At 39.0% G+C, this 26,935-nt stretch overlaps 1 protein-coding gene across 4 annotated transcripts in view; it reads left to right on the forward strand.

The window, feature by feature from the left end:
* TMEM108 (transmembrane protein 108) overlaps positions 1-26,935 on the forward strand; it is a 162,894-nt gene that overhangs the window by 61,403 nt on the left and 74,556 nt on the right. For 2 of the 4 annotated variants that reach the window (XM_030265096.4, XM_012571641.5), the window contains exon 3: positions 15,962-16,043. In XM_030265096.4, coding sequence (XP_030120956.4) covers positions 16,004-16,043 — 40 coding nt within the window. In that variant the 5' untranslated portion in view covers positions 15,962-16,003. The other 2 variants (XM_072925801.1, XM_072925800.1) reach the window with 2 other exon arrangements.

A 26,935-nucleotide genomic window follows, 5' to 3' on the forward strand; every position in this document is an offset into this window, starting at 1 on the left:
ATAGCACTTTCAGTTGTACACACCATCAGAAAGTGTCAACATCATATGTCACTCCTCAGCTTAATATTTCTACAGTTGACAAATCAGAGGCTGGGGCAACACTGCATCAACTCTGCTATCACTGCATATTCTAGGCCTGTGAGCTGAGGCAGTAAAAAAAACAAGCCAAAATTTTAACTCCTGAGTAAGCAATGATTCTCCAAAATGCAACAGTAGGTGAAACTGGAGTAAGAAATCACATTACTCCTTGAATTTGCAGTTTGTGGCTACTGCAGTTCCAAAATGTAAATAGAATGAACTTGCACATATGTTAAACTCACATATACAAATTGTCCTCCTACTGACATCTGTAGTGCTGTTTGCATGGCCAGCCTGCTTTCAGAGCAGATGTCAGTAAAAGCATCACAAACCCTAGGTAAGACAAATCTGAATATATGGACCTCATCTGCATTCATAGCACAATGGGAAAGACTTGACAGAGTGATGAAGATTTAAGAAATGGAAGCTTGCACCATTCAGGTGTTGTATGCTAAGTTATTTAGGCATTCTAAGATAAAGATATGTCCTGTTTTTTCCCGAATCTGTGATAAGAAGGATTATTCAAAGATGCAGTTGTTTCATGGATAATGCATATGTAGTATATTACTGGAATGCAGAGAGAGCTGGTTCATACAGATAAATTATTAGAGAGAAATGGCACAAGATTTTCTTTCCAAGTGAATAGTCAAATTTCTGCATTGCCCTCAAAATGTCTAATATTGACTTTTTCCAACAAAAGAACATCCGATTCATTGGACCACTGCTTTTATGACTGTTCCTGGCTTATAGATCCAGGATCACTATGACAAATCCCACTGTTCTTTGGTGTGAGATACACTGTTTTCTCAAGAAAACATTATTTATATAAAGTCAATCTCACTCCCAGCCCTAAAAAACTACTCCAGAATTGCTCTTTGTTTGCATTGTTCCATGTGCATTTAGCCTTCTGGTGAATAGAAAGTAGAAGTTTTGTTCTGCTGTGTTAAAGCATGCTCAGTTGTACTCCTACCTGGTGGGAACAGATGTATCTACTTCTCCTTCTTCAGAAATGCCTTACAGGGCTTTGAGACTTGAAATGGCCTATTATCTACCAAATAACAGATGTCTTCACAGATTAGCCTCTCAGAGTAAAAACACAGGCACACCACACAAAAGATGATGATTAGCTAGTTGAATAACAATAGACAAACTCCAATGCAGATGTACAGGAAACAAGGAAAGGATCAGGCAGTTATATTTCTATTTTTCTGAGTTCATTATATACATTCATTTTTACAATGACATCTTAATGTTAAAGCTGCTATTATGCAGCTTTCTGTTTCAAAGCTTCTAACATATTTTTTTCAAATTAAAATAATGTATTAATATTTCTTCCAATTACATACTAATAAAAGACTTAATTCAGTTTGCATACAATTAATGCATCTGTTGCAAAAGTATTCCATATGTTATTTTACTTAATTTCTTTAAATATATTTCAGTTAAAGATTTGCATGTCTTTCGATATGAAGGAGATTGAAGAATGCTTCAGGGATAAATCCTGCAAATCATAATACACCTCTCTGTATATGGTCCAGCAGAAGCCAGAAAGTTTGCTCACATAATTTGGAGTGAAGCATATGAAGAATCAGACATGTTTATCTACAGGACTTCCCCTTCTTGGGGATGGTTTTATTGTCTCCTTGAAAAGACTTGAATGCCTGCTGATTTGGTGGGTCAGAGTCTTCCTCAATGCAGAAAAATATAGACAAGGACTCTGTTGACCTGGAGTCTGGTAAAGGTTGCCTGATGCCTATTTTAGTCTGTAATTTTTTTCATTTCAGTGAGAATGATTTAATCTCTGAGACAAAAAGAAACTTACAAAACAGTGGGATGAGCAATCATGTTTGATCTCATTACAGTACCTTGTATTATTATGTGGGATTTCCATATCACAGATCAGGAATCTGAAATCTATCAGGGAGAGAGGACAATGCAGAACAAAAATGAAGAGGGATTTCTGTAGTGGAAGTCAAAGTTAGAGCTTTTCTCATATTAGTGGAAAACTGCCACATTAGACTGCTTTCTGGTCTGAAAAATCCTTATCCATGTATGTTTCTTCAAATTTTGCAGTTCAGCTGTCCTAGGATTTTGTCAGTAGGGAGTATGCATCAGATGGGGGAGATACAAAGGTTGTGGCCATGGCCTAAGTGGTTGCCTTGGGTATTGAAATGATTAAGAAAGGACAGGGCTGGGGTACGGTCCCCATGGAAGGGAGACTAGGAAAGGGACAAAGAGATTATTAATATGTGTAAATAATGTGGTGAGACAGAGAGAGAAGGCACAGAGGGGCGCTGAGGAGGAGAGGTTGGGATGTTTAAGAAAGGATGAAACCAATACACAGGAGAAAGAGAGAGAGGTGGGCAGGATTCTGGCAGTAGGGAGCAGACTAGCAGTAAGGCAAGGTCAGGTGTTAATCAGCTCAAGGGTTAAAGTCTGGGCTCAGAACAGAAAAGGCTCCAGTTCTCTGGAGGACTGTTTTTATTTTAATTTTTTAAAATTTATTATTTTCTTTTTTTTTTTTTTAGCTGTGTAAGTTACATTTAAAGCCCTTTTAAGGGTACAAAGCAAAGCTCTCTTAAATATAGAGAGATTTCAGTCAACACTGCTCAGATGAATCAATATTTTATTTTGTCATAGTAGTTCATTATGTCACCTCTTCTTGCCATAATTGTACATCAGTCAAAGCCAGCTTTGAAGCCAGAGTTATTAATTTCCTGGGGAGCACTTCTATGGCTCTCATTATTGCGGCATCTGAGTACTTTAAAAACATTAATGAATTTATCGTCACAATGTGCCGATAAGGTGAAATGACATTATGCACCGGGGAAAACTATGCACAGAATCATAATGTCAACAAAGGACATTTAATTTAGATGCCTAACTTGAGATCTTCCTACCCTGACTTTCAAGAAACAGCATTGGATCATCCTCTCTTTGTTTTGGAGTTGGCTTCTGCTGAGTCCATCACAGTTGGAATTGCTCCACGCTTCCACAGTTCAGAGCGCAGGTGTTCTTGTGCTTTGCTCTAAGCACACAAAGAAGATTCAATTAATGACTGCCTGCATGAAGTTTGGGTTTTGTGACTTCCTTGGCATTAAGCACTGAGGCAGAGACAGAATCCAGTTTGCCAGGGCTGCTTTCCACTGCCCTAGGCACAATCATGGTGGTTTTCCAAGCCCATCCCTCAGTCTTGTTGGACTGTCCAGTGCCATCAGTGGTGAAGCAGAGATGCAGCCAGCAGCAAGTTCCTTCTTGTTATGACCTTGACTTGCTGAATGTGTGCAGTCAGTCCTTGCTCTTACACTGAGTGAGGCTGGATATTAGACTAAAAACCAAGGTATGTAAGTTTATTATTTGCATTGTTGCAGTGTGTACAGGCTGTAGCCAGTGAAGATTTCTTGCACTGCTGGGATAGATATACCAAAAGAGCGCTCATTCCTTCATATTGATTCATATCTTCTGTAACTCTGTTGTGACAATCTTAGCACACAGGTGTAGGGGTTCCTGAAGCAGAGAGAAGCTGCAATTTTATTTGAAAAGGATCCTTCATTGTGTCCCTGGGTGGCCTCAGACTGTGTGAATTGATTTGGAGATAAGGTGGGAACTATGTCACACAATACACCTATGGATGGACATCTCCTGGCTTTGTCCCTGCAAGGCTGAGCTCATGGCTCAGAAGTGCATTGCAACCAAAAGACACAACATGTTTTCCCCAAATTTTTACAGCCTGAAGAAGAAAAGCCATGGTGCAGTCAAGCAGAACATGGAAAAGGCACTGTCTGTTTTTCAATTAAAATTTTTTCTTTAGTAGGAAAAGAGAAGGATAGAAAGCTACAGAGAATGTTTCTCAGATGCACAAATAGAAGATAGCCTCTATTAGCTTTCACAATGACAAGAGTGTCTCACTGAAGTCTGTACCTGCAAAAATCCTGCTGTAATAATCCAGTCTCCCCCACATCCTCTCCTGTTCTGTTCAAGACTACTCTTCCCCATTTTCCTTCATCAGTTCATTTTCATACTGAATCCTATTGTGGTGGGACAGAGTCACCACAATTACTCTGGGTTTGCAGTTAGCAGCTCAGAGCATGGCTTAGCCCACCTCAGTTGCAGTGTAGCAAGAAGTATCTGATACACCTGAAATGGTCCTCAATAGCTGACTTTAGCTGCAGTCAGCTATTCAGGCACGTGTTTATTTATTAAATCCACCTATCAGTCCTTCACCTAACCAGTCCTATTCTTTCCCTATCTAGGCACTTCCTTACCCCTGTCAGGAAAAAAAGAACAACCTTCTTCAAATGGTGGAATTTGCTTTCAGTGCTTTATGAATCTTGAGCCAGGTACTGTGAATGTACTGAAATTTCCTGTCAGGGTCAGTGGACTTCACCTGAGGAAGAACTTCACAGTCCCAAGCAGCAAATAGAGTTTTCACTAATCTATTAGAATAAACTATGTGTCTGAGCATAATCTCACTTGACAGGATAATGTGTTTTTAGATGCTAGTGTTTTGAGATTTCCCTTTTTTTTTTTTTTTTTTTCATATGCGCTTCCTTCTGGCTTACTTGCCAGGGAACCTTTTGAAGGAGGGAAGATGAGCTTTTTAGCCAGTAGAAGTCTTGCAGGCTGCACAAACTGAAAAGGAAGAAAATAAGACACACAGTCATCTGTATGCTAAATCCTCTCTAAAGCTACAGACCTGTCATGTAGAGCTAAATCTCTGTCAGTGCCAGGTTAGCATCTTGCCCAATCATCTTACCCTACCTCTCCTTCTTTTGCCTTCAGTCTCCCTCTCCAAAGCCTCAAGCTGTAGACATCATGTTGACACAGACTAGGGCATTATTATTATTCAGAGTTGTATAAAAAGTGAATTTACATTGAGTAAAACCAATAAGCTGTGCTGCTCTGACATTTAATTTTCTTGGAAATTCTTCCTACTGAATCAGACAGCACTACCATTCATTTTCAAATGAAATTCAGTGTTTGCACTACAGTAACCGTGTAGGCAGAAGAATGAATAATTTGGAAATTACCATAGCCTATTTCCTGCCACCTTCCTTCAAACCTAAATTTTTATGTATCTGTGTTTCTGTGTGATGCCATGTTAATTTTTTCTTTTTTTTTTATTTCCACCCACTGTCTCAAAATGGTGTGCAAAATAGTCTACTTTAAAAAGGGTTGCTATTAATGTCTGTGTCACTTGTTGGTAGTTTCCTATTTTTCCTGTGGCCATTTCTTCTGACAATCAAACCCTGGGAAAGTTGAGGATAAATAAATGGTGTCCCTTGAGCTGGACACAATTATGATAAACTCTGAGATGAAATGTCAAGTCTAAGCAGGTGTACTATTCTACTTTCCAGTGTATGCTGATCAGCCCACTAAAGCAGTGCAGTCATATTTCAGAGCTCCCTTTATCTCCCTTCTCTTCTTACCATATTGAATGTCTGATTATAAAGGAGGTAGTAAATGGCTCTGTTAAAAGGAGGTTTAACCAGAGACGTAGGTCAAGACATCATCTTACTTTCTGTATCAAATGATTATGCATTTATGCATCCATCCATCCAGATCTGCCAAAGATGTTCCTATTTTTAGAGCTAAAGTTGTTATAATTTCATAGAAGAAGCTACTTCAGACATACTTTGTCTTTGAAGTGATAGACTTCATTTCTAGATGAATTTGTGCTCTAAAATAGCTGAGCAAAGGAAACCAGCAAATAATCCAGTTTCAGGGGCAGTTGGGATTGCCCCTGAACTAACACCCTGTCATGGGGGCAAGGGGATCTGGCAGAGCACACAAGAAGATCTTAGAAATGCCCAAACTTTCACATCTGTTTACCATACTGATATTGTTACTAAAAATATTTATATAAACCATGTTGTGTTTTCTTGGGGTTTATGGTCTGTTAAAAAAGCTAGCAATATAGGTTAGTATCAAATACATTAATGCACTATTGGCATTGAATAGTTAAGAATTCAAAAGCTAGTTATGCTTTCCTACCATGCTTTTTTGAATTATAATAAAATGTTTCTTTCAATCTTAGGTACTTGTGTATGTCTATTATAACCTGTCATTGTGAAATTAGATCCTTATGCTGTACTCATACATTATGATTAGAGCTGGTTCAAAACATTCAATCCAAAACTGACATGGAAATAATCTTGAACATGTATTTTGATGGAAAGCTTAATGTGATTTTATTTTGATTGAAAAGAAAAAGGAGGTATGTTGTACAGGTTTATTAAATTTTTTTCCTTTCTTCTTTTTTCTTTCTTTTTTTTTTTTATCTTTTGTCACTGGGAGAGGCATGCTAGTATAAATAGAGAAGGAAAGACAAAGAGAAAACATAGCTATCATCTATACATCTAGCCATAAAATATATATATATATGCAATTTAAAATTACAATAATGAATACATTGCTTTTTATATAATTTTTTGACAACTGAAGTGGTTGTGTTCTCCTTAACTCTGGCATCTTGTTTGGTACAATAGGATGGGCCACAACCAAAATATGCAGGCAGAGCACTCTGACCTGATTCAAAGTTCTTGTGTTTCATCCATCTTCAATTCTCAGAAAGGCTGGGTTTGTGTACTGGGCTCAGCATATGATGGAGCCAGAAGAGCACTACATTGCCATCCTTCAGTGGTGATTATTTCCTCTGTGCTCTGTAGATGCAAACCAGGCTAGGGAGTTGAGAGGCAGGCAGAGTGGATGGGTCTTGGACTCAGGTCTGCTGTGCTTATCTTAGAGCAGGTCAATTGAAATTCCCCTAGAGATGGGCCAAAACTTAATTAGCCTATCTTGATATTTTTCTACTTTCATATCCCTCAATCTCGTTGATCTTTACAGTCTCTTGAGGAAAGTTAGTACGAGGGATCTTTTTTGCAGATGAAGTTTTCAAAGCCAAAACCCAGTACGTGAGATTTTTGTCAAAGCAATTAGAGGCACTTTCACTTCTTAGCTTGCGTCTTTATTTCACTGTAAATCAGATAATGCTGATGCACAATATTGAGCCTCCTTTGTGGTGGTGTCTAAAGGATTATTTGTTTGGCTGGGTAATTGTGACGTTCACTAAAGTGAAGATCATCTTGCAGTTAATATCTTATAGTGAGATGTTTCCATCTCTACAATAGATTTCCTTTGAAGTCATCTGGGGCCTGTATAACAGTGTTTTCAGGACTCCAATACAGGCATGTTTGACAGCACAGGACTTGCTTGCATTTTGGAGTACTTAAGCATCTTCATGAAACTGATAATTTGGCCTGAATTTCAGACACATGGAGCATGCATACTTGTCTTTGTGTACAGCTGATGCTTTCCATTCTTGAAAATTTGACCCAGTCAATCCACCTTAGAAATACAGTGCCATATTATAAAAGTGGGAAAATAGTATCTTCTCTTTTGCATGCTTTTTTATCTACTTGAAATACTGGCATTTAATCAAGCTGAATATTTTTAAAAGCATGATTTCAGCTGCTTCACAAAGGTAAACCCTTTTTTGACTCTCCTGTGTTTTTTACAATGCAGGCAAAGCTATTTGCTTGCCTGTCCTTTACATTAAGTCTTTTTTTATTGCATATCCTACACAATGGGAACAAGAGAATAGTTTAACACAGCTGCAGAGAAGTTAACCCCATAATCCTTGAAATCCTTGTAGCTGGAGAAAACTCTGGGTGAGATTCCTTTTACAGATGTTAGCATCCTCATTTTCAGTGTTATGGGCTGAAATCAATTGATTGACCTTCAGCCCCTTGAAACTCAGTGGAGAAAAAGAGCCTCACCAAAGGAATGGGCCTCTTCCTCCCAAGAGAGGCATTTTAAACAGGACACAGACATCAGGCTTCAGAGGAGCATATCCACCTGCTCATTGCCGAGGGAGTTTCAGTCTGTAAATCAAATGTCACATCCACAGTGTGGACAACCTGAAGCCCATGAGATGCCATAGGAGATCCTCCAGGGAAAACCCACCATCACAAGAGTGGTGTGGAAGTAGAGCTTGTTTCTACATCCATTCCCTGCTGTGAATTAGAAGAATAACCAGGCTGTATTTTCTTTATTTTTCCAGAAGTTATAGAAACATCTTTACTAACACAGTCTTGTGTGCCAGAAAGGCATTTAAGCAGGAGAGCTTCCAGTGGTTATGAAGTTTTCCTATCAAAGAGCAGGCAATTTACACTGCTGAATGCTTCCTTGGTGTAGTGCAGCCTGTGAAATTTTCATCATTAGCTTGAAATGAATATTAAAAGGTTTTCTTTGGTTTGGCTGTCATAAAAATAAAATTTTTTAAAATTACACAACTTGGTCTTAAATTTGTCATATTTCATTTAAAAAAAAATCTTTTCAAGAGTATAGTGAAAAATGCTTTTCACTATGGACTTTTTCTGTACAACTTTCTTGACTCAGTTTTTCCACTTTCTTTTTTCATGTTGCATTGAGAAAGATTATTCTCCCAAAAACTCAGTAAAGTTGGACTTTCTTCCTTCAGTTACCCAAAACAGCATGTTTCAAAGTATGCAATAAAATTTCATTATCAAAGTTGCAAATGCCCATATATTCTCATGTATTGAAGAGATTGCTTACTGGGAAAGAGAATATTGCTAGGTGTCCATAGGGATTTTACAAAAATATTTCACTGTTTCATCATCGGATATTTTATATTCAACCATACACAAGTTTTAAAATAAGCACACACACCTAATATGTATTAATGACCAACTTCTAATTATCCTCACAGCTGCTGAGTCAGTTTGATCTTTATGAAGATGTTAGCTTCTCAGGGCTCCACAGACATGTATGATGTAAAGGAAGGGCTTCCTCTTTTCTTATTCTAAAACTGAACAGACAGAATAAGAGTCATGTCTTTGCACTGAGAACAAGAAGCAACCAGAACAACTGTTCAGACTTTTCTCCCACTGGAGCTGCCATAAGAAGTATTTGCTAATGGTAGGTAATTAGGAACAAAGAAATAGTCAAGAAATAGTCCCTTGCACCACTGATGTAGTGTGAAGGACATTTAGCAACCTAGAGCTTTAGAGTTTTTCTCATCTCCATCTCTGGGACTTTCAGTTATAATCAGCCAAAAGAGTAACCCTAGCCATCACAGCTTTTCCAAAATGGTCATGTTTCTTGTGAAATGGCATTTCATTTCCACCCTGGTATTCTTCCTCTCAATTTTCCCTAGCCTTTGAATGATTGCCTTTTGCTGTTCAGTGATTGCTCATGAGATGACCATAGATGCCAAGACATTAAATAGCCAAAGGCAACAGAAGTTTTACCTGGCCTTTTCTGACTAAGTCCTTCTCCTGGCCACGGTCACTTAGATGTGAGTTCTTCATGCCCATCTATTTTTATGAGGTGAACCATAAAAGTTCCTTTCTTCCCTCTCCCTTTCATCAGCATGCCCCAGTCTGCCATGTGAATAAAGGAAGATGGTGAAAGGTGAGCTACCTGGCAATGCCCTCCACTTGCCACAGGAATTACAGTAGTCTTTAAGTGATCATCTTGCCTAGAGTGCTTCATGGAAACATTGTCACAGCTGGGAGGAGGCTGTGGGAACACAGGAATTGGAACTGTGATGTTAGAGAGATGAGGGATGGGGACTTCAATAGTTAATGATGAAGCAGAGAAGCTGAGGAAAAGGGAACAATTGCTGTAAGGGTTTTCTTTGTATATCGACACTGCTTTCTCTGTGTATTTTCCTTGACTGGTGTTTATCTTTGTTCTAGTGGGGAGGTATGGATCCAAACACCAATACAAAAAAAAAACACAGCCAGCCTCAGGCCCAGTGGGGATTGTAGATGCTGTGCATCTGAATTCGGAGGGGAGAGGCTTTGGGAAGGTTGTTTGGTTTTGCTTTTTTTCTGGATGCTCTGAGGTTCTCTGCTTCCAAGTTCATGTCACATAGGATGCAAGAAAAGCATGGTAGTAGCTCTAGTTCAGATCCCATCTGATTATTCCTTATGTACATGACAGGCCTGCACTCATCCACCATGACTGGTTTTGATCAGTTGTGATATTCTGAGGGTAGACCCTACTCTTCGGAGACCTTGGGAAAGCAAAGGGTGTACACTTCTCTGGGTAATAGTGGAAGTAGATGTGAATTGCTCATTCTTACATCTGCAAAGAGGAATCTACTTCAAAAAGTGCTGAAAGACCTAAGTATAAAATGGACATAAATATAAAAAATTCTGCACTCAGAATGTTATAAAGAAAGATGGTAATGGTGGTTTGCATGTTCCAAGCAGTGGGAAATAAATCACAGCAAACGATGTGGCACATGTTGAACAAGAACAGAGAATTCCTGCTCGGAGAAATTTTAGTGCTGCAAATTAACAATCTTTTTATTAGTATGCCCTGAAGCTTTTCTGGATATAAATTTTGCAAAATAACATCTGGATTGTGGAAGCAGGCCATAAAATTAAGAAGCAAACACGAAGAAAACACAGAGTTGTGCTTGAGCCATGGGTAGTCAAGAAGAAGACACCTGCTTCCTTTTATGAGGCACACTGGAACACCCACTGTGACTAACCTGTGGGATGCAGTGGATGAAGACCATGGTGGTGGAATTTGCACTGGGGGGTGTAACTCCTGGGGGTAGTCTCAGCTCTCTTGAGTTGCAAGTGAGCAGCCTCTGCTGTTAGTGTCTTATGAGAAATTCTCTGAACATCCTGAGGCAATATTGTACTGAAAGGATCAAGGCTGTGTTTCCTTGATAGGGGAGTCAAAAAAGATTGGAGATGGAAGTACTTCTGAGTCTGTCTGCTTTTTCTCCTTCATTTTCTGGAGAAATATTATTGTTGAAAACTGTCTGTGATGTACCATTTTCTTCTTTCCAGAATGATCCATAGCAGAGAGAAGGCAGTCAGAAATAACAGTAAGGTTTATGTGCTTCATGGATGGGAGTGGCATGTCTTTCACCTGTCTCCTCTTTTCATCACCACTTTCATTAGTCTCCTGGTTTCCATTTGACAGACAACAAAAAAGAGTTCTCCACTGACTGTTATCTTTGCCTCAACTTGCATCTTCTGTTCTTTCTCCTCTATTTCTTCATTAATTTAAGGCCTGGTTGGCATTATTTTTCCCATCAGACATAATGAATGGCTGGGAGCTGTCTGCTCTTTTGGACTCTTTTGTCTTCAATCCATCATTATGTCTTCATTGTCCTCTTTAATTTTACTGAGATGTTGAGGGGATCACTTACTGTGAAAGCCAATATTGCTAGCTGTCCACAGGGATTTCACACATCTATTCATCATCTTGGTAAGACAAACTATATGTGAAATATTGTGTACTAAAAAATGCAAAATACATTAAGTCTATTTCAGACACCAAATGCTTAACCAGTATTTTTAAACACAGGTGTCTGTGGCTAGGCATATGACACCTTTTCTGGATACAATTTTTGTCTAACTTAACTATAGAAGATGAATATTTTGAAGTTGACATTGATTTGACTAGAAACTTGCACTAACTTTCTTGCTTTGTTTCAAAGTATGTCAGTAGGTATACCAATATGAACTGCAATAGAGAACTGAAACAAAAGTCATAATTACACCTTTATTTCCTGGTTTTCAGAGGGAGTTCCGAATAATTGGGAATATGCCCTTTCACTTCAAGACCAAAATCTAGGAAATTAACTTTACAATAGCTAAAAAAACCCCTCAGGCATCAGGTATAGTTGTATAAGATAATTCCCTCAAATATTTAGAATGGCTTCTCAAACATTAAATCTCAGTGTTTTAAAATTAATATTTTGGAGAAGTCTACTCCCAAAAAATCTCAAGGAGATGTTGAAGAAATGAGTGAGGAGCATGAAATGGATACAAAACTCAGAGACTCACATTAAATTTTGGATTATTGAAGTTTAGCACACATTTTCCAACTAAATGATTTCTCCAAGATCACTTCTGTTTCTACTCATTCTTCATAATTTTTTGTTCTTCTAAGTGACAATTTGTGTATTTAAAACAGGTGGCAATACTCTGGTTTTAAATTAAACTGTCCAAAGTCAGGAACTGGCTGAGTGTCTGCATTTTCCATCTGCCTACGCACAACTTTGCTAATCTATTAGTGCCTAAAATTACATTCTCAAATACCTTAAAGAACATGGGTTGGTGAACTCAAGCACTCTCAGCTACCAGCCAATATTTAACCTTCCTTGATTGTGATAAATGTACCTACAGGGCCCTGAGGAGAGTATTGTGATGGCTGGACATGGCTTAATACTCAGAAAGGAGATTTCCTCAGCAGCAATTGAGATGTCTGAGATTTTGCTTTGTCTTCTTAGTGGTACAGAAGAATTTCCATGATTGGAAGGTATTATTGTAGAAACTGTGGCAGTTTCAGAAGTCTTTATATATTATAGGTATATATTTGTAGTATAATAATAAAAATTACAATAGTAATTCAGCCCTTCATTGCCATCTCTCAGGAAAGTCAAGGTAGTGAATGATTGAATGGCAAAAAAGGCAGAAGAAATTCCATGGTGATAATTGCAAAGTCACATCCACACGCAAAAACTAGTCCAAGCTCTAATTACCTGAGGAAAGGCTTCAGAGGAGTTGTTGTTACTTAGCAGGCAGCTCTATAAAACAGTGGAGTAGAGCTCAGGAGCACTGATGAAGGCAAAGAGAATCATAGCACAACTGGGAAGAGACTAGAGAAGAAACAGGAAATATCACTGTGCCATATGAAACTCTAGTGCACACTCAAATTTTGATGGCTGCATACAATTTTGTTCCCTTCTCCTCAAATCTGAACTGGGATGGATAAGTACAGCTTAAGGCAATGACAATTATCAGACATTAGGTATATCTTCTTTTTGAAAAAAGAAAAGAGACAGGAATTCCTCAGCTTGAAAAAGAGATTCTAAATGATCTAACGGAAGACTAAAATTGTATGATGTGGAGGAGACAAGTAAGGAATAATTATTCTCAAGTTTAAAAAAATGGCAACTTAGGTAATTTATTCCACTCAGGCTTGCTGGAGATATAGCAGTCTATGCCAGGGTGTAAAGATTACCTTGCACTGAGTTTGTTTCACAAATCATTTCCCTGCTGTCCTGCTGGCAGCTCGTGTTTAAGTCAGGGTAATGGGCTTGCTGGAATTTTCAGCTGGGTGGGTGCAGCCGTGGTTTCTCTGTTCTCATGTCAGGTCTTGATTCAGGGACTTGATGGGCTGGTTCATCTGCCTCAACTTTGTGCAGCCTTGATAGTCATTGCAAGCAGTCTCTGCCTTTGTAAAACCATCACTGGTCTTCCTAGGATTCCAAAGCTACACAAATAACTCTTATTAGATATCTTCTACCTCACAATAAAACAAATCCTTGTTTTGCAAATATTTCCTGTACACGAGAAAAAAGGTATTAAAAACTGTGGGGAAAATGTTTTAAAAATTTTTTAAAAATATTAAAATTTAAATTAGTTGAACTGTATGATCATTGTGGGTCCCTTCTGACTGAAATGATATCTTCTATTAAGCCCAAGTCGCACTAAGGACTTTGAAGAAATGGAGACCTTGTAAGTTCATGGCAACATTTCATTTACATGTGTTCATGGAGTTCTCCATGTATAATTTTATGGCCATCTGGTCAAAAGGATAAATCTTCTAACTGAAGAGACCAACAGAAGAACACAGTTAAGTTTTCTAGTGATAAACTTTGTTTCTTTGCCTATATGTACACTAGTTCATATTTCTTAGCACAGGGTAAATTCCTGATCTAAATAAATACATACACAAAAGCATGCAATTTATTTCAACCACAATACTAGATTTTATGAGCAAATACCTTTATCTATTATGGGCAGCATTAATGTGGAGGTGGAAGAGAAATACAAAATAAATTGTGGTTCACTGCCAAGAACTGCATCACATCAACATTACAAGGCGTAGTTAAAATTATACAGTCAATAGTGTGGATTTAGGGTTGTGATTTCAGATTCTCCCTTTTTTCCATTGTTTTTTATGACTTCACATGGGTCAGTGCTTGTAAATCCTGTTTTGATACAAACTAAATTTATTTGTACTTTCTAAGAGTACTTGGGTATATGGTTTCTGCATTGTCAGTGGCTTATCTGGTTCTTGTCTTTTCCTGCGTATATTTTTGTTAATATCTTAGTGGCAGCTAAACACAGACCTATTGCATATGCATCTTTAAAGAATACTGTAATAGATTATATGATGTCTGTTTGTATATGAAGACTGAGGTCTTGTACAACGTCTGTTTCATTGTTTGGTGAGCCATAGGGAAAGAGGGGCAAACAGAAATCCCTCAGCAAGTTTCCATGATAAAACTATAACATGAATCTAACACTGATTCTGATTAAAAATTATAGAGGCTAATTCACAGGTGATTGCTTCCATTTAGGAGAAAACACCTTGCAAATACTGACATTTCTGCAAGTAACAGAGATGCTTTTAAGGTACAGTGTTAAATGGAAAGTGTGAAGGAATCCAAACACATGGCATTTGTGTGCATAAATTTCTGTGTGGAATAACTTCACAAAACCCAAGCATCTTTTGTTATGGGTGAGAAGTCATGATCCCTTTGAGTTTTCCACATAAAAATCAAACATAGCTCTGTTTTCACAAGCTCTGCAGCATTTATGCAGTTCAAAGGTGTTATTCATTGGCTTGACTTGTTTATCTTATGTCTTCAAGACTGCATTTTAAATAAGCTCTAAAAGATTTGTATGCATGTTAAAATAACTCAGAAATGTCCCTAGGAGTTCAGAAGATGAAAATGTGTTGAACTGAAAGCTAGAGGATACTACATGCTTTTTAATATTGACCAAGGGACATTCAAGGAGGAGATCTCAGTGTCCTGCTTTTCACAGTTGGTTCTGAATGTTTAGCAAATTCTTTTTTATGGAAAAAAGAGCTTGAATGTTGTGTTGTCTTTGGGTACTTGGTGAGACATTACTCACAGCAGTGCTTTGGGACCACATTTGCTTTTCACTTCTGATTTACGCATTTATTTTCCTCACAATGTGAATAATTAGTATCAGCATGATTGGGATTTATTTTTTCATAGTATCTTTTAAACCAAGGTGAAAAAATATCCATGTCAAGTATTTGAAAATGCCATCTGAGAACTCATAAAATATTATTAGTTGCTCCCCAGATGGGCAAAGGCAGGGAGGTAGGGTGGTCACATATTTTTGCCACATCACATTTTCAGACAGCAGACACAAGAATTATGAGATCCCCTTCTGCACCAAGACAGTTCTGTTTAGAAGAAATAGAAATTGTCTAGAGACATAGAGAAAGTTCTCCAGCCCAGGTTGCTGGTGGGGTATATCAGGAAGGAATATGACCTACAACAGCTGACTAAAATGAAGCTAAAAATGCCAGGACAAAGTTGCCCTCTGTGCAGAGATTTCAGCAGAGTTTGGGATCTCCTCTGCTTTGGCACCACTGAAATTTTCACTGGGAAAGGAAGGAGTGGGCTTTCTCAGTGTTGTACTTCTTGAGGAATGTGAAAAGGGAGGCTCTGGGAGAAAACTACAGCCCCATGTGCCCAGCACAGCTGCCTGGTGGTGTCTGCATCTTGTGTTTGCTTCTCCACTGAGGACCCTTCCTCCAAACTAAAAAGACTCCTATAAAATTAACTTTATCAAGCCATATGCATGGCATGAAAGTAATTTTCAGTGTGTTTATCTCACATACTCTTGAGAAATTTTCCCTGTTTGGCCATAACTCTATCCTTCCTTGCCAAGCTGTTGGAGAGCGTGGCTAAAGCAAGGAAAGGGCAGTTAGGCAATTTCCCAATGCTTATCAATACAATTTTCCTGTGAAGCTTCATCTGACTTTGTAATGAACAGGTGTAAAAAGGCAGCCTATATTTTTCATATATAATTTTCTCCTTCTCTTAACTTTTTTTTGACAGAATCATGAATAAACTGGCAGACCAGCAGGACCACATGATACCATGAAGAGAAGCTTACAGGTCCTCTATTGCCAACTGTTTAGTAAGTAAATATTGATTTTTATTCTGTAAGAAAGGAACTATTCAAATCCTTATGTAAGATAATAATGTTTATGCAGGGTACAATTCAGGGAAGTACTCAATCATGTGTCTTGCTTCAGGTACCTGGAGGAACCATATGGAAGTTAAATTACCCTGTTGTCTGAGATATTTAGAGATGTATTAAAAATGAGTTTAAATATCAGCTGATTCTGCAGAGTTTTCTCAAGAATAGAATTGATTTGCTGTGTCTGGCAACTGAGACAACTATCACCCTCAGAAAAATGAAATGTAGAAACAGAGGATAGTGACTGGAAGAAATAATACAACATTTTCCGGAAGAGGGATCCATCCCACTTGGCCCTTCTGGTGGTCGCCACTCCATAAAAGATGTGTGCATGAGGACAAGTCTAGTCTCACACAGACCTAAATTCTGTGTCACTTCCTGAGATGAAAAATTTCTTTCTTTTTCTAAGTTTTGGCTTTCAGAAGAGTCCATCCAATATGAAAGCCCAGCAAAAGCATCAGGTGGAATTTGTACTGTGTGGGCAAAGGGTGGCTCCCCTGTTCATGGAAGTAAGGGGAGATTTTAGATGTAAAACAGTATCAACACTGTTAGGCCATTTTTGTAAACTGACAATTTTCAGTGCAAGCATCATAAGCAACAACTTTTCTTCAAAACTGTAGATATTAAATAAAGCAGGACTAGACACAATGTAAGTATAACCTCTTGCTGTCATGTTTTACAAGGGAAATTGCTAATTTCCAGTAAAAATGAAAAAAAAAGCCCCAGTTTTTTGATGTTGTCACTTCAATTTAGCAGAATGTCTCACTCAAATACACATATTTTCATAGACAATTTTGTATGGATTTCTCTTATTCTGGCCAAAACAAGAGAAAAAACAGAAAATCATGCTTAGTATGCTTGGAATGAGCAATGGAAGGACTGTTATTTTATTGGATGTGTGAAAATTAAATCTAAGGAGTAGATGGGCTGTTACAGAAATCTGGTTACTAACATATCTTTGGTTTACTCATGATCATCAGGATATAGAGTGAGAAATTTAGTTTTGCTTTGCTATATTGGTTGATGTTCTTATTCCTATGTACAGCTTCTCCTATGACACAGGAGAAAGAGAGGCGTGTCTTCATTACATTAGAGGGGAGGCTCCAAGGTTATTTTGCTTGAGCATAAAGCTAGGCCAGATGTGCCTTCATGACCTACCAAGCAGCACGATTTTGGCTCCCAGAGATTTGGTGCCTGGCAGGAGTGTAGGAAGAGCTCCTCAAGGAGAATTTTAGCCAGGAACCTACTGAGCGTGGTGGGGGCTGTGGTATTTTCACCACAGCTAAGGACCCAGAATATGTTGCTGCATTTTACCATGTTGAAATGTGATTTAACTCTAAAACTAACTTGGTTTCTGGACCAACACTGGGTTCATTGTAAAGAAAATATGAAACAGAACTGTATAAATACATTTCTACCAACATGTAGGGAAAATAAGGAAGATATACTGTTCATCCAATCAGTCACAATGTTGAGTCTTTCTGTAACTATTTTTTTTTTTTTTAAATACCATGCTTCCCTGCTTGGCAGCATTCCCCTTTGTTATCCCTGCTGCTTTAAACTGTATTTTTCAGGGTCATATGTTGACAGGATAGGTGGCAAATAGAGTAACACTGAATATAAAGAGGGAAAAACTGAGAAAACTATATGTATACACACACACATCTATATAGTAGGAGTATGCAGCAATATTGCCAACTCTGTGATGTAATTTGGAAAGATGGATTCTGAACTTACTACTTCTAATGACGGGCAAAAAACTGCTTTATGTCTCTGAGTGCAGGAAAACTTGTAATAAATACAGTTTTCATTAACAAATGCAACAGCAACTGTAGCTATATAAAAGGTATTTTGGGCATCTGAAATGTGTTTTTTTTCACTGGTTGGTTTATAAAAAGCCTATGGCAAGTTACTAAATTCTATTATATTAGCTTGCTTTTAGATGCACTGAGGTGTGTTACCTAAGCTCACTTTTTCCCCAGTTACATCAGAGTGCTAAAAACAAACTCCAAAAGAGTGCATTCTGTCCAAGGAAGAGGAAATTACTTTAATGTGTTTCCTGTAACTGTTCTTTATGGTATAAGAAGGGCCTGCAGCATGGTCCTATTTGTTTCATTTGGACAAAAGAGGAAAATCACTGCTACTATACAGCTGAAGAAAAAACAAACTTTCAGAGAAAGTAACAAAAGAGGATATTCTGCTTTTGGCTGATTCACCAATGTCTTCCACCTGCCTGCCTTCCTCATCTGCAACTGCAACAAGTGGGTCTGTGGTGCTGCTTTGGTAACGTGGCAGTGTTTTCCTCTTGTCTGCTGTGGCGTGGGTGAATGGTTGAGGTGCAAGGCTATAGAGAGGATGGCCCTGCATTCTTGCAAATAGGAACATAGGGAATGCATAAACATAGAAAATCTAGGATAGCTGGAACAAAGTGTTGGTGGGTTTTGTAGAAACAGTGATCATCTGGAGAGAGACGACTCTGTGGATGTGCCTGTGGATGCCTGTGTGTGTGCCTGTGGCAAGGAAATGTAGGAAGAAGCAGTTTCACCTCCAAACTGGCGTGTTGTTATGAGGCTTGCCACATTTTGCTGGAGTCCCAGCTGTGCTACTGGGCCAGCAGTGGCTGCACTGATCTGTGAATTCTTTTCCACCTCTGTTCATTTGCGCTGTGTTCAGCTGTGTTTGTGCAGTGCTTGAGACAGTAGGACTCTTTACTGTAGAGAGCTTCTTGGCTTTGGGGCTGGAGGAAAAGACTTATGTACATATTGGTTTGATTGTCAAACAGTGGGATTTGTTATCTGTATTTTTGAAATCAGACCCATATATAAATAAGATTTTGATTGTAGCTTATGTCTGGGTTTTTTGGTGAATTTCACATGAGTTATGTAAGCATTATATTGCCATCCATACTCTTTTGCTTTCCAAAAAGAGCACATTCCATCCATTCATGCTGATCAAGAGTAGCATGTGAAAATGGCACTAGCAACAGCTGCTCTTTTGAATAGAGTTGTAGCTGGCTTGAATCTGATCCCAGCTGTCAAGGGGTAGAGTTTGTGAAAATTGTAGCACTACACTTGGCCCAGGACAGGGGCTCCGGGCAATGCTACTTTACCTCTAGTCATTCCTAATTTATGAATGAGTAATTAAACATGTGATGTAAAACTGTAAAGAAGTAGTGCTTTCATACTGTATCTTCAAAGATTCAATTAAATCTGAAATGTCTTAAGACATTAAAAGAACAAAAAAAACCCAAAAAAGATTGAAACAAAAAATTTGGAGGATTTCTTAGTGAGAGCTCTTTGAAGTCACTAGCTAGATTGAGTTGATGAGGACCAATTAAAGCAAAACATGTGTCCACAATTTGCTGCCATTTGTTCAAGGCACATCTTTATGGATGAAGTTTGTTGCCTCTGTAATGATGAAGATGCAAATGTCTTTCCCATGAGGCTGAGCGATCTCTGTTTTTTATAAAGAGCTAATGTGATGATTTAGGCCCTACAGCATGAGCCACAATATGTCTGCATTTTCTGTAGGAAAACATGCACATTATAATTTGCCATGCATGCACTGTTCATCAGGGCTTCTAAGTTGCATATAAGCTAAAATGCGGGGACAGGTAGCTGGTGAAGCTCTTGGTGCACAGCCTCTACATGGGACTTTCTTCCTTAGGCGTATATCTTCCTGAAAAAATGCAAGAACTTTTATTTCTTGTTTACTTATAGCACTAGGGTCTGTGTGAGGACCTGTCGCCACAACATCTGAAATAAATGGCCATCTGAGTGCTTCTTCATGTCATTATCACTTAGTGTGTTCCCAAGTATCACTCTTTCATCTCAGCAGCCTGGCACAATGCCCAGTAATACCAATAGAAAGAGTTTCCTGTTTGCAAGTATGTACCCCTCTCTGTAGTAAAATGGCTGCGAGTGGCCGTGCCTGGTAACACGGGCTGTCACAAGTCTCGCATCCCCTTCCTGTGGATGCAGCTCGTCTTCCCCAGTGTTAACTGGCAGCCTGGCTGCCTCTCAGTCAGGTCTTTGCAGTGAAGTTCACCCTGTAGAAAGGGTTAGCACAAGCCTGCACTCCATTCCAGTCTGAAGTAAGTCCATGGGCTCATCCCTCTTCTCGTAAATATTTGATAAGCAACGTGAGTTTGTAAAATTCCTGTACTAGAGAAGACCCATTCCTAAGTACCTTCTGAAAGGTGTTGAGCAGCCTCCTAATGCCTCTTGCCTCTGGTAGGAACCCACACCTACCAGCTTTTATTTCTATTGCCAAGTGCTGTCTGTGAATAATTACGTGTTATTAATAAGATGGTATGCACTGATGGCTCGTTTATACAATTACACATGGCTCATTTAGTGCAAGTGAAGAGGCATGGTAACAGTACAAGAAAGACTGCTGCCAGATGCAGGGGAATAACCTCTCCTCTGCCCAGAGTAGCAGATGAGACATGAAGAAATGGATTTATAGAGCAGGTAGCTTGACATTAGGCGTCAGGTAAAAATGCTTTATCAGGTTAAGGTATTGAAACACTAGAATAGGCTAGTCAGGAGGATTTAAGTCTGCAACTGAAGCACCAAATGGAAAAAAAACCCATCTCTCAAGGGAGACAGAGGTCATCTAGATGATTTCAAAAGCTCCCATCAGACCCTCTGTTCCTGTAGCCACTAGGTACTGTGTCCTTAGTGCAAATGAGCCTGCTTGCTTCCACAGAGAGCTCTCAGCTTGCACTAGTCATGTATAATTAATCCATTTGCTAGAGATGCACAGCTGACATGGGCTTAAAAGTACTGCGGATCACTTGATACACATCAGCAGAGAGTGTCTTCCTATCATTCACAAGGACCCACAGAGAGGAAAGAAAACAGCATTTTTGTTGTGCTCTCTTAGATTGGCAGGTATTAGCTTGAGCAAAGACAGCAGCAGGGAGTGGTTATCCAGCAACAGATTCCATCTAGTTTGCCTAAAAATTAGAAAGGTAAACAGCCTCTGGCTATGCAGTGTATAATGTACAAAGCTTTTTGGGATACTCGCTGGGCTGAGGCATTTGTATTTGAGAGTCACGTGGCTTGGTAACAGCCTGCCCATCGGGCAGCGAGCAGCGAGCAGTCCCTCAACACTTTCTTTTCCCAGAATTCAATTAAAGGTTGTTGCTTCAGTTTCTCAGCAAAAACTGCCTTCTTGAAAAAAGCTGACGCCTTCCATTTTGCAATCCTGTCCTGGAAAACAGACTTTATAAAAGGGGGCTTTAAAAGCAAACCAATGCACCTTATAAAGAAACTAAATAGAATATACATTTTCTTATCAGATGTAGGCTCCAATGTCCTTGCTGTGCCCTTTATTGAGATTTCAGCTGCACACACACACACACACACACACACACACACAAGAGGGAGGATTCCTGCTTGCTGCCAGAATAAGTAACGCTCGGTGAATCGGATGGCTCTTGCCATTCTAAAACTGAGATTGTTCCCATGAATAGCTTGCAGTATTTATTTAAAATTTGCTCATTCCGTGAACTGTGCCCTTAAAGATTTTACAGTTTGGTAGGATTTCACAAATAATGTAACTCTTTAATGAGTTTGAGGTACATCTGTGGGGTGGGGATCTTCTGCCTTGTTTTGCCAAGAGCAGATACAAATTCAGGGCATAGCAACACAAACAATTAACATATTGTGTAAAGTTCTCCACTTTTCTTGCAGATTTGCTGAAACACAGGAAGATGTGGAATAGGCCTGGGGCTGTAGAATTTCAAGTCATGGTTTAGATCCTTGACACAATTTGGGATAAAAAGCCAAGAGGCAGTTACATTATTATATTTGCTCTTTGCATTTGCAAACAAGTGCTTCATGCCTTTGCACATATCATTTGATAGTCTGAGTATGTTCTTATTATTAAGCACCTTCAATTTTATGCTTATACTGGTGCTATTTGCACAAGAACCCTGTAGATTTTTCAAAATTAATGAGCACGGATTCTTAACAGTGTTTATATTCATCAAGCATTCACACACCAGTTGTGTGACATTCAGGTAACAATGTTCATGATTAGTATGCTAGAAAACCAAGAGATATTAAGTAAATACATATAAATATGTATGCTTAGCCAAATTTGAAAATGCTGCAAGGAATTGGGTTTTAAAAATCCTTACCACCTTGTTAAAACAATAATCTGATATAAACCCACAATATTACTTCCATCTTACATTTTGAATTGTTTGTGTTTTGGACCTGAAGTGATCCCCATTGTATGGCACCATATCTGTCTAATCTGCTTTAGATTCAGTGCTGTTTGCCTCAAGCCCTGAGAGAGATGTTTTAGAGGGACGGTGAATAGGCAGGAGTACAAATGTGACTTTCCTCTATTTTCCCTTTCAAAAGTCTATTCATCCATCTCTAACAGAAATGAAACTTCAGGAACAAAGACTTAGCAGCCTGTGCAAATTCATGTGTGTGTTTTGAGACCCAGTGTCAAGTGGAGGAAGAAATGTTACTGGCCTAGCAACCATGAAATATCAGTCCTATTGAATTCAATGGCAAAACTCCCATTGACATTAGTAGAACATTAGTGGGATTTTATTCCCAGCTTTCATGTTCCCAGCTTGCGATGATATGTTGCAGTATAAAACAAAAATATCCTGTCAAATGTTTATTTCTTTCCCTAAAGCCTTCTTTTCTTCCTGGCTGTGCCTAAGAAACATTGTTATGGTTTTTGATAATATTGCAATCAAGGCCTAATTCAGCAAAGACAGTTAAATATGTAAATTGAGTTGTTAGCACCAGTCAGACAGCAGCCACTAGCCTTGGGCTTGAATCGCCATTGGACTATGTTCCAATAATTTGAAATAAGAAAATTTATATGTCAACTTGCACACTGGTGTCTCATGTCCATGAATTATCCAATGCCTGTGACAGTATTCCTGTGGGAAAGACCAAAAAATTGCTGTTTGATTCTCTGTTACTTTGTTATCTGATATTCCCCATGTGGGAACTGCCTTGCACAAGGATTTGTATCACTTGTATCAGTACCAAAGCAATATTTAGACTCCCGTGTTTAGGTGCTGAAACTTTCATATGTTACAAGTGCCTTTGACTACTTGCAATACCTTTGAACTTTTCTCCCTCCAGCCACCCCTTGGCATGCTACATTCCATTATTTTTGAGCAGGAAAGACCTAACTGTGGATGTTATGGCATCTTTCATTGCTCAGTTGTGTGTCCACTGTAGCTCACTGCAGGCTGTGTAAATAATTTACTTGTAAAACCAGGCTTGTTGCAGGCTGTGGAAACAGTTTGGAAGAAATACACATACATCTAAGTGTCATCTAACTCGGCAGCATGTGATGGGTATTATCCCTGTCCCTTCTCTAAATTGAAAATATATGGATGCCCTCTGTGGATCTACAAAAATTCTCCAAAGAACTTGAGCCTGTACCAAAACTTAAGCACATTCAACTCAATGGAAGACTTCAAAACTCAACCTGTGAAAAAACTCGGTGTGAAACATCATCCAAGTTAGCCTTTGGAACAAAGCCTTTGCTTCCAGAAGCAGTGCATCTATCTGGTCTTTATTTGAAGACAGGTATCTATAAAACTTCCTTGACAAATCAAGGCCCTGTACAAGATTGGTATGAATGTATTGTTTTGTAGTACATTATTGGTTTAAACTCTGTGTATCCTCTAATGTCTGAAACCTCAAGGGCAGGATGTACTCTCAAAGTGTGGGAAAAGCCACAATCTCCTTTCACATTATGTTATTCCCCATATTATTTTTGGATAAGAGGAAGCTGTTTGTTATATGTCCTACACAAGAGGTTTGAAAAGTGATCTTAGCAGGAAAAATACTCTACCCCTGCTCTGGTAACTTATAGCCATCCCTCTTCTGGTTCACAAAAGGTTCTGGAAATGAGAAGAAAAAGTTTATAGCAGGTCACAGTGTTTCAGCTAGAGAAGGCAAGGGAACCACGACCTTGAGGCCATATTTCTTTGGGGTTGAGGCGCTGGGCCTCCACTCTGGCTGGTGTGTATGTCATAATGTACATCAACGAGTGTCCAGGAGGAAACACCACTTCAGGTTTTGGAGGAATAGTGCAGTGTAGCCTGGCCAGCTTTCCCATTACTGAACTATTCCAATTGCTCAAGACAAGGCTCCTGGTCATATCCAGGGCCAAGGACAGGATTTCTGGGGCCAGGTTTCCCATATTAGCAAATCTTAATAACTGATTTTGGCACTCAGTGAATTTTCCTAAGTACCTAAGCAGATTAACCTGCTTTCTTCCTGGTGGCTGGAGGAAGAATCTTCTGCAGGTGCTTTGAAGAAGTGCATGAGGCATGTCTTTCTAATACAGAGTGCCAAGATATTTTGCCCTTTCCCTCGAATTTAAGGGAGCAGACTTTGTTTCAAAATTATGTAATACTATATTTTGCCTCAGAATTGATGAGTAATATTCAGTGCTTGCTAAGACCAAGTTATAAGGAAGGGGGGAAAACAAAAAAGAAGGCATGTTGAAGGAAGTAAAACAGTGTGGATGAGTAGAGAGATGGATGGATATTCCTACTAATAAAGTAAATATATTCATAATAAAGTAAACATATCAAGTTCTTATTGCAGGTTTAATTGCAATCTTTAGGTTTACTTCGCATACCCATTTGAAACACTTGTGCTGATTGGATTTATTGTGTGCCTATTCTGTATTCATTGGACTGTTTTCCCTAACTCTCTACTGCAGCAACATGTAAATATCTTTCTAGCCACTACCATCATCAGTAGAAATGTGTGTGCTGTGGCAGAATAAAGCTTGCTCTGCATGGAAACCTAAAATATTGCTTAGAGCGAAATGTTCAGACCACACAACAAACTCTGTCTCATGAGGCTAACCCATAGACCTTCCTTATTGCTAGAAAAGGAGCCAGCAATTTTTCTCATCCCTGAGGAATACTGGTCTTAAATAAGGTGATGACCAATGTCATCAGTTGTTATGAGTCATTGCAGGAGACCCTGAAAGAGTTTGAAATTTTTGTGCACTCATAGATGACTTGATATCACATTTTATTGTGACTTTCAGAGTGAAGCAGTGAGTATTATGGACAGTACTTTGATGTAAAACTGTTAAAAGCAGTATGATTTCTGGCCACATTATAAATCCATTTTGTAAAACCCATGGCTTTGTTGCTGCTGGAATTCCCATGCAGACAGCCCGTGAGGGATGCTCAGTTTTCTAATATGAAGTTTCTCATTCTCTATGCATTTGGAAAAGGCACTGCTTCCTAAAGTTAGTATTGCAGGGGAAGGATGATGACTTTGAAGTATCTTCTAAAGCATTAGATTTCACTGGCTCCTGTAGAGGCTACAAATTCATTAGGCTATTGCACCTTCTCATTGCTGAGGGCATTAACAATTAACATACAAACACCACAATGAAGATATCAGAGAGGAAAGTAAAGATAACAAACAAGGAGAGAACCTGATAAATTAATAACAGCATGCTTGCAGGGCAAAACACTTGTGTTTGTGTAGACAGATTTAGTTTTGCCTTAAAGCACAGGGAGAGAAAGAAAAGTGGCTTAAAATCCTGTGAACTTTCAGCTTTGTCTTGGAGGTAGAAGGGATCAATTATCTCCCATTTTTTGTTGTTCACTTCAGCAGTGCTGGGGTTTGACACTATTTTTTCCTTAGAGAACCTGGCCATTTCACCTAGTTCAAAGCTGTTTTGTTGTGCCATTTCAGGAAGGAAGAGCTGTTTTTCTGATCAAGGTTCTGTACATGTCTGAAAGCCTCACATTAAATCCCTGCCCCGGGACCTACTTCTTAACGCTGAGGTTGTGAAGCATAAAGTTAATCACATTACAGTCTGTACTTCAGAGAGGTGCCCTGAAAGTTACTAAGGATGAGGCTTGTGCAGGAGAAAGGGCAATATGTGCTTAGGGAAGGAGGATCCTCCAAGGCTGATTCCCGGGAGCAAATAAGGAGAATGTGCAGATGTAGTGTTTACAGCTTATTAGGAATGGACAGTAGCAGCTCTTTTTTTTTTTTTCCTTTTTTTTTTTTTTTTTTTTTTTTCATGCAGAGCAATCCCTTATGGGAGAGATCATCTACAAGATAGGAGTTATAGAACCCTCAGCTATGCACACTGCAGTGCATCTGTTCTTGCCCTTGGGACATTTATGACTGGGACCATTAGTTTCAAAGTCACTGCTGAGCATGTATGTGACTGACAGGGAATCAGATATAAATCCTCTAGCCTCTGAGGTGGAAGTGAATGAACTGGAGACAGGATAAGACAGAGAATGCTTAGTGTGCATCGTCAAAGAAAAGGCTCCTACAGGAAAGAGGAAGGTCCTCTTGTAGTTTACAGAGCTGCAGAAAACCTGGAGTGAGTGGAGTTCACTATACATAAACTTGACTAGCTTTTTCTTTCAGGAAAATTTGTTTCAGAAATGAAAGGCAGTTCTGAGGGAAAGTCCTGGTCTGAATTGTTGTTGGGAGCATCTCTTAACGCTCCTAGCTATAAGCTTCTCTCAGTTCCAGGGCACCTGTCTTCACCAGTATTTTCCAACATGAAAACAATCCCTCTTTCTTGCAGAAGATGGTGACACCATTTAATGACTTCTGTCAGCTCTTCTCAGCCCTGAGGAAGCCAATGTCCCCACCTGTGGATGCTCCCTGCTCCTGGCACTTCAGTTCTACCAGTAAACATGCCTTTTCCACAGTGGTTTTCACTGCTGCATCAAACTTTTCAGATTCATTCTCCTGGCTCCCAGGCTCTGTGGCAGCCCAGAACTGCACAGCACAACTCAGCACAGCAGCCTGTGCTTCTGTGGACCATGGGCTGGC

Source organism: Taeniopygia guttata, chromosome 2, assembly GCF_048771995.1.
Source record: "Taeniopygia guttata chromosome 2, bTaeGut7.mat, whole genome shotgun sequence".
Lineage (NCBI taxonomy): Eukaryota > Metazoa > Chordata > Aves > Passeriformes > Estrildidae > Taeniopygia > Taeniopygia guttata.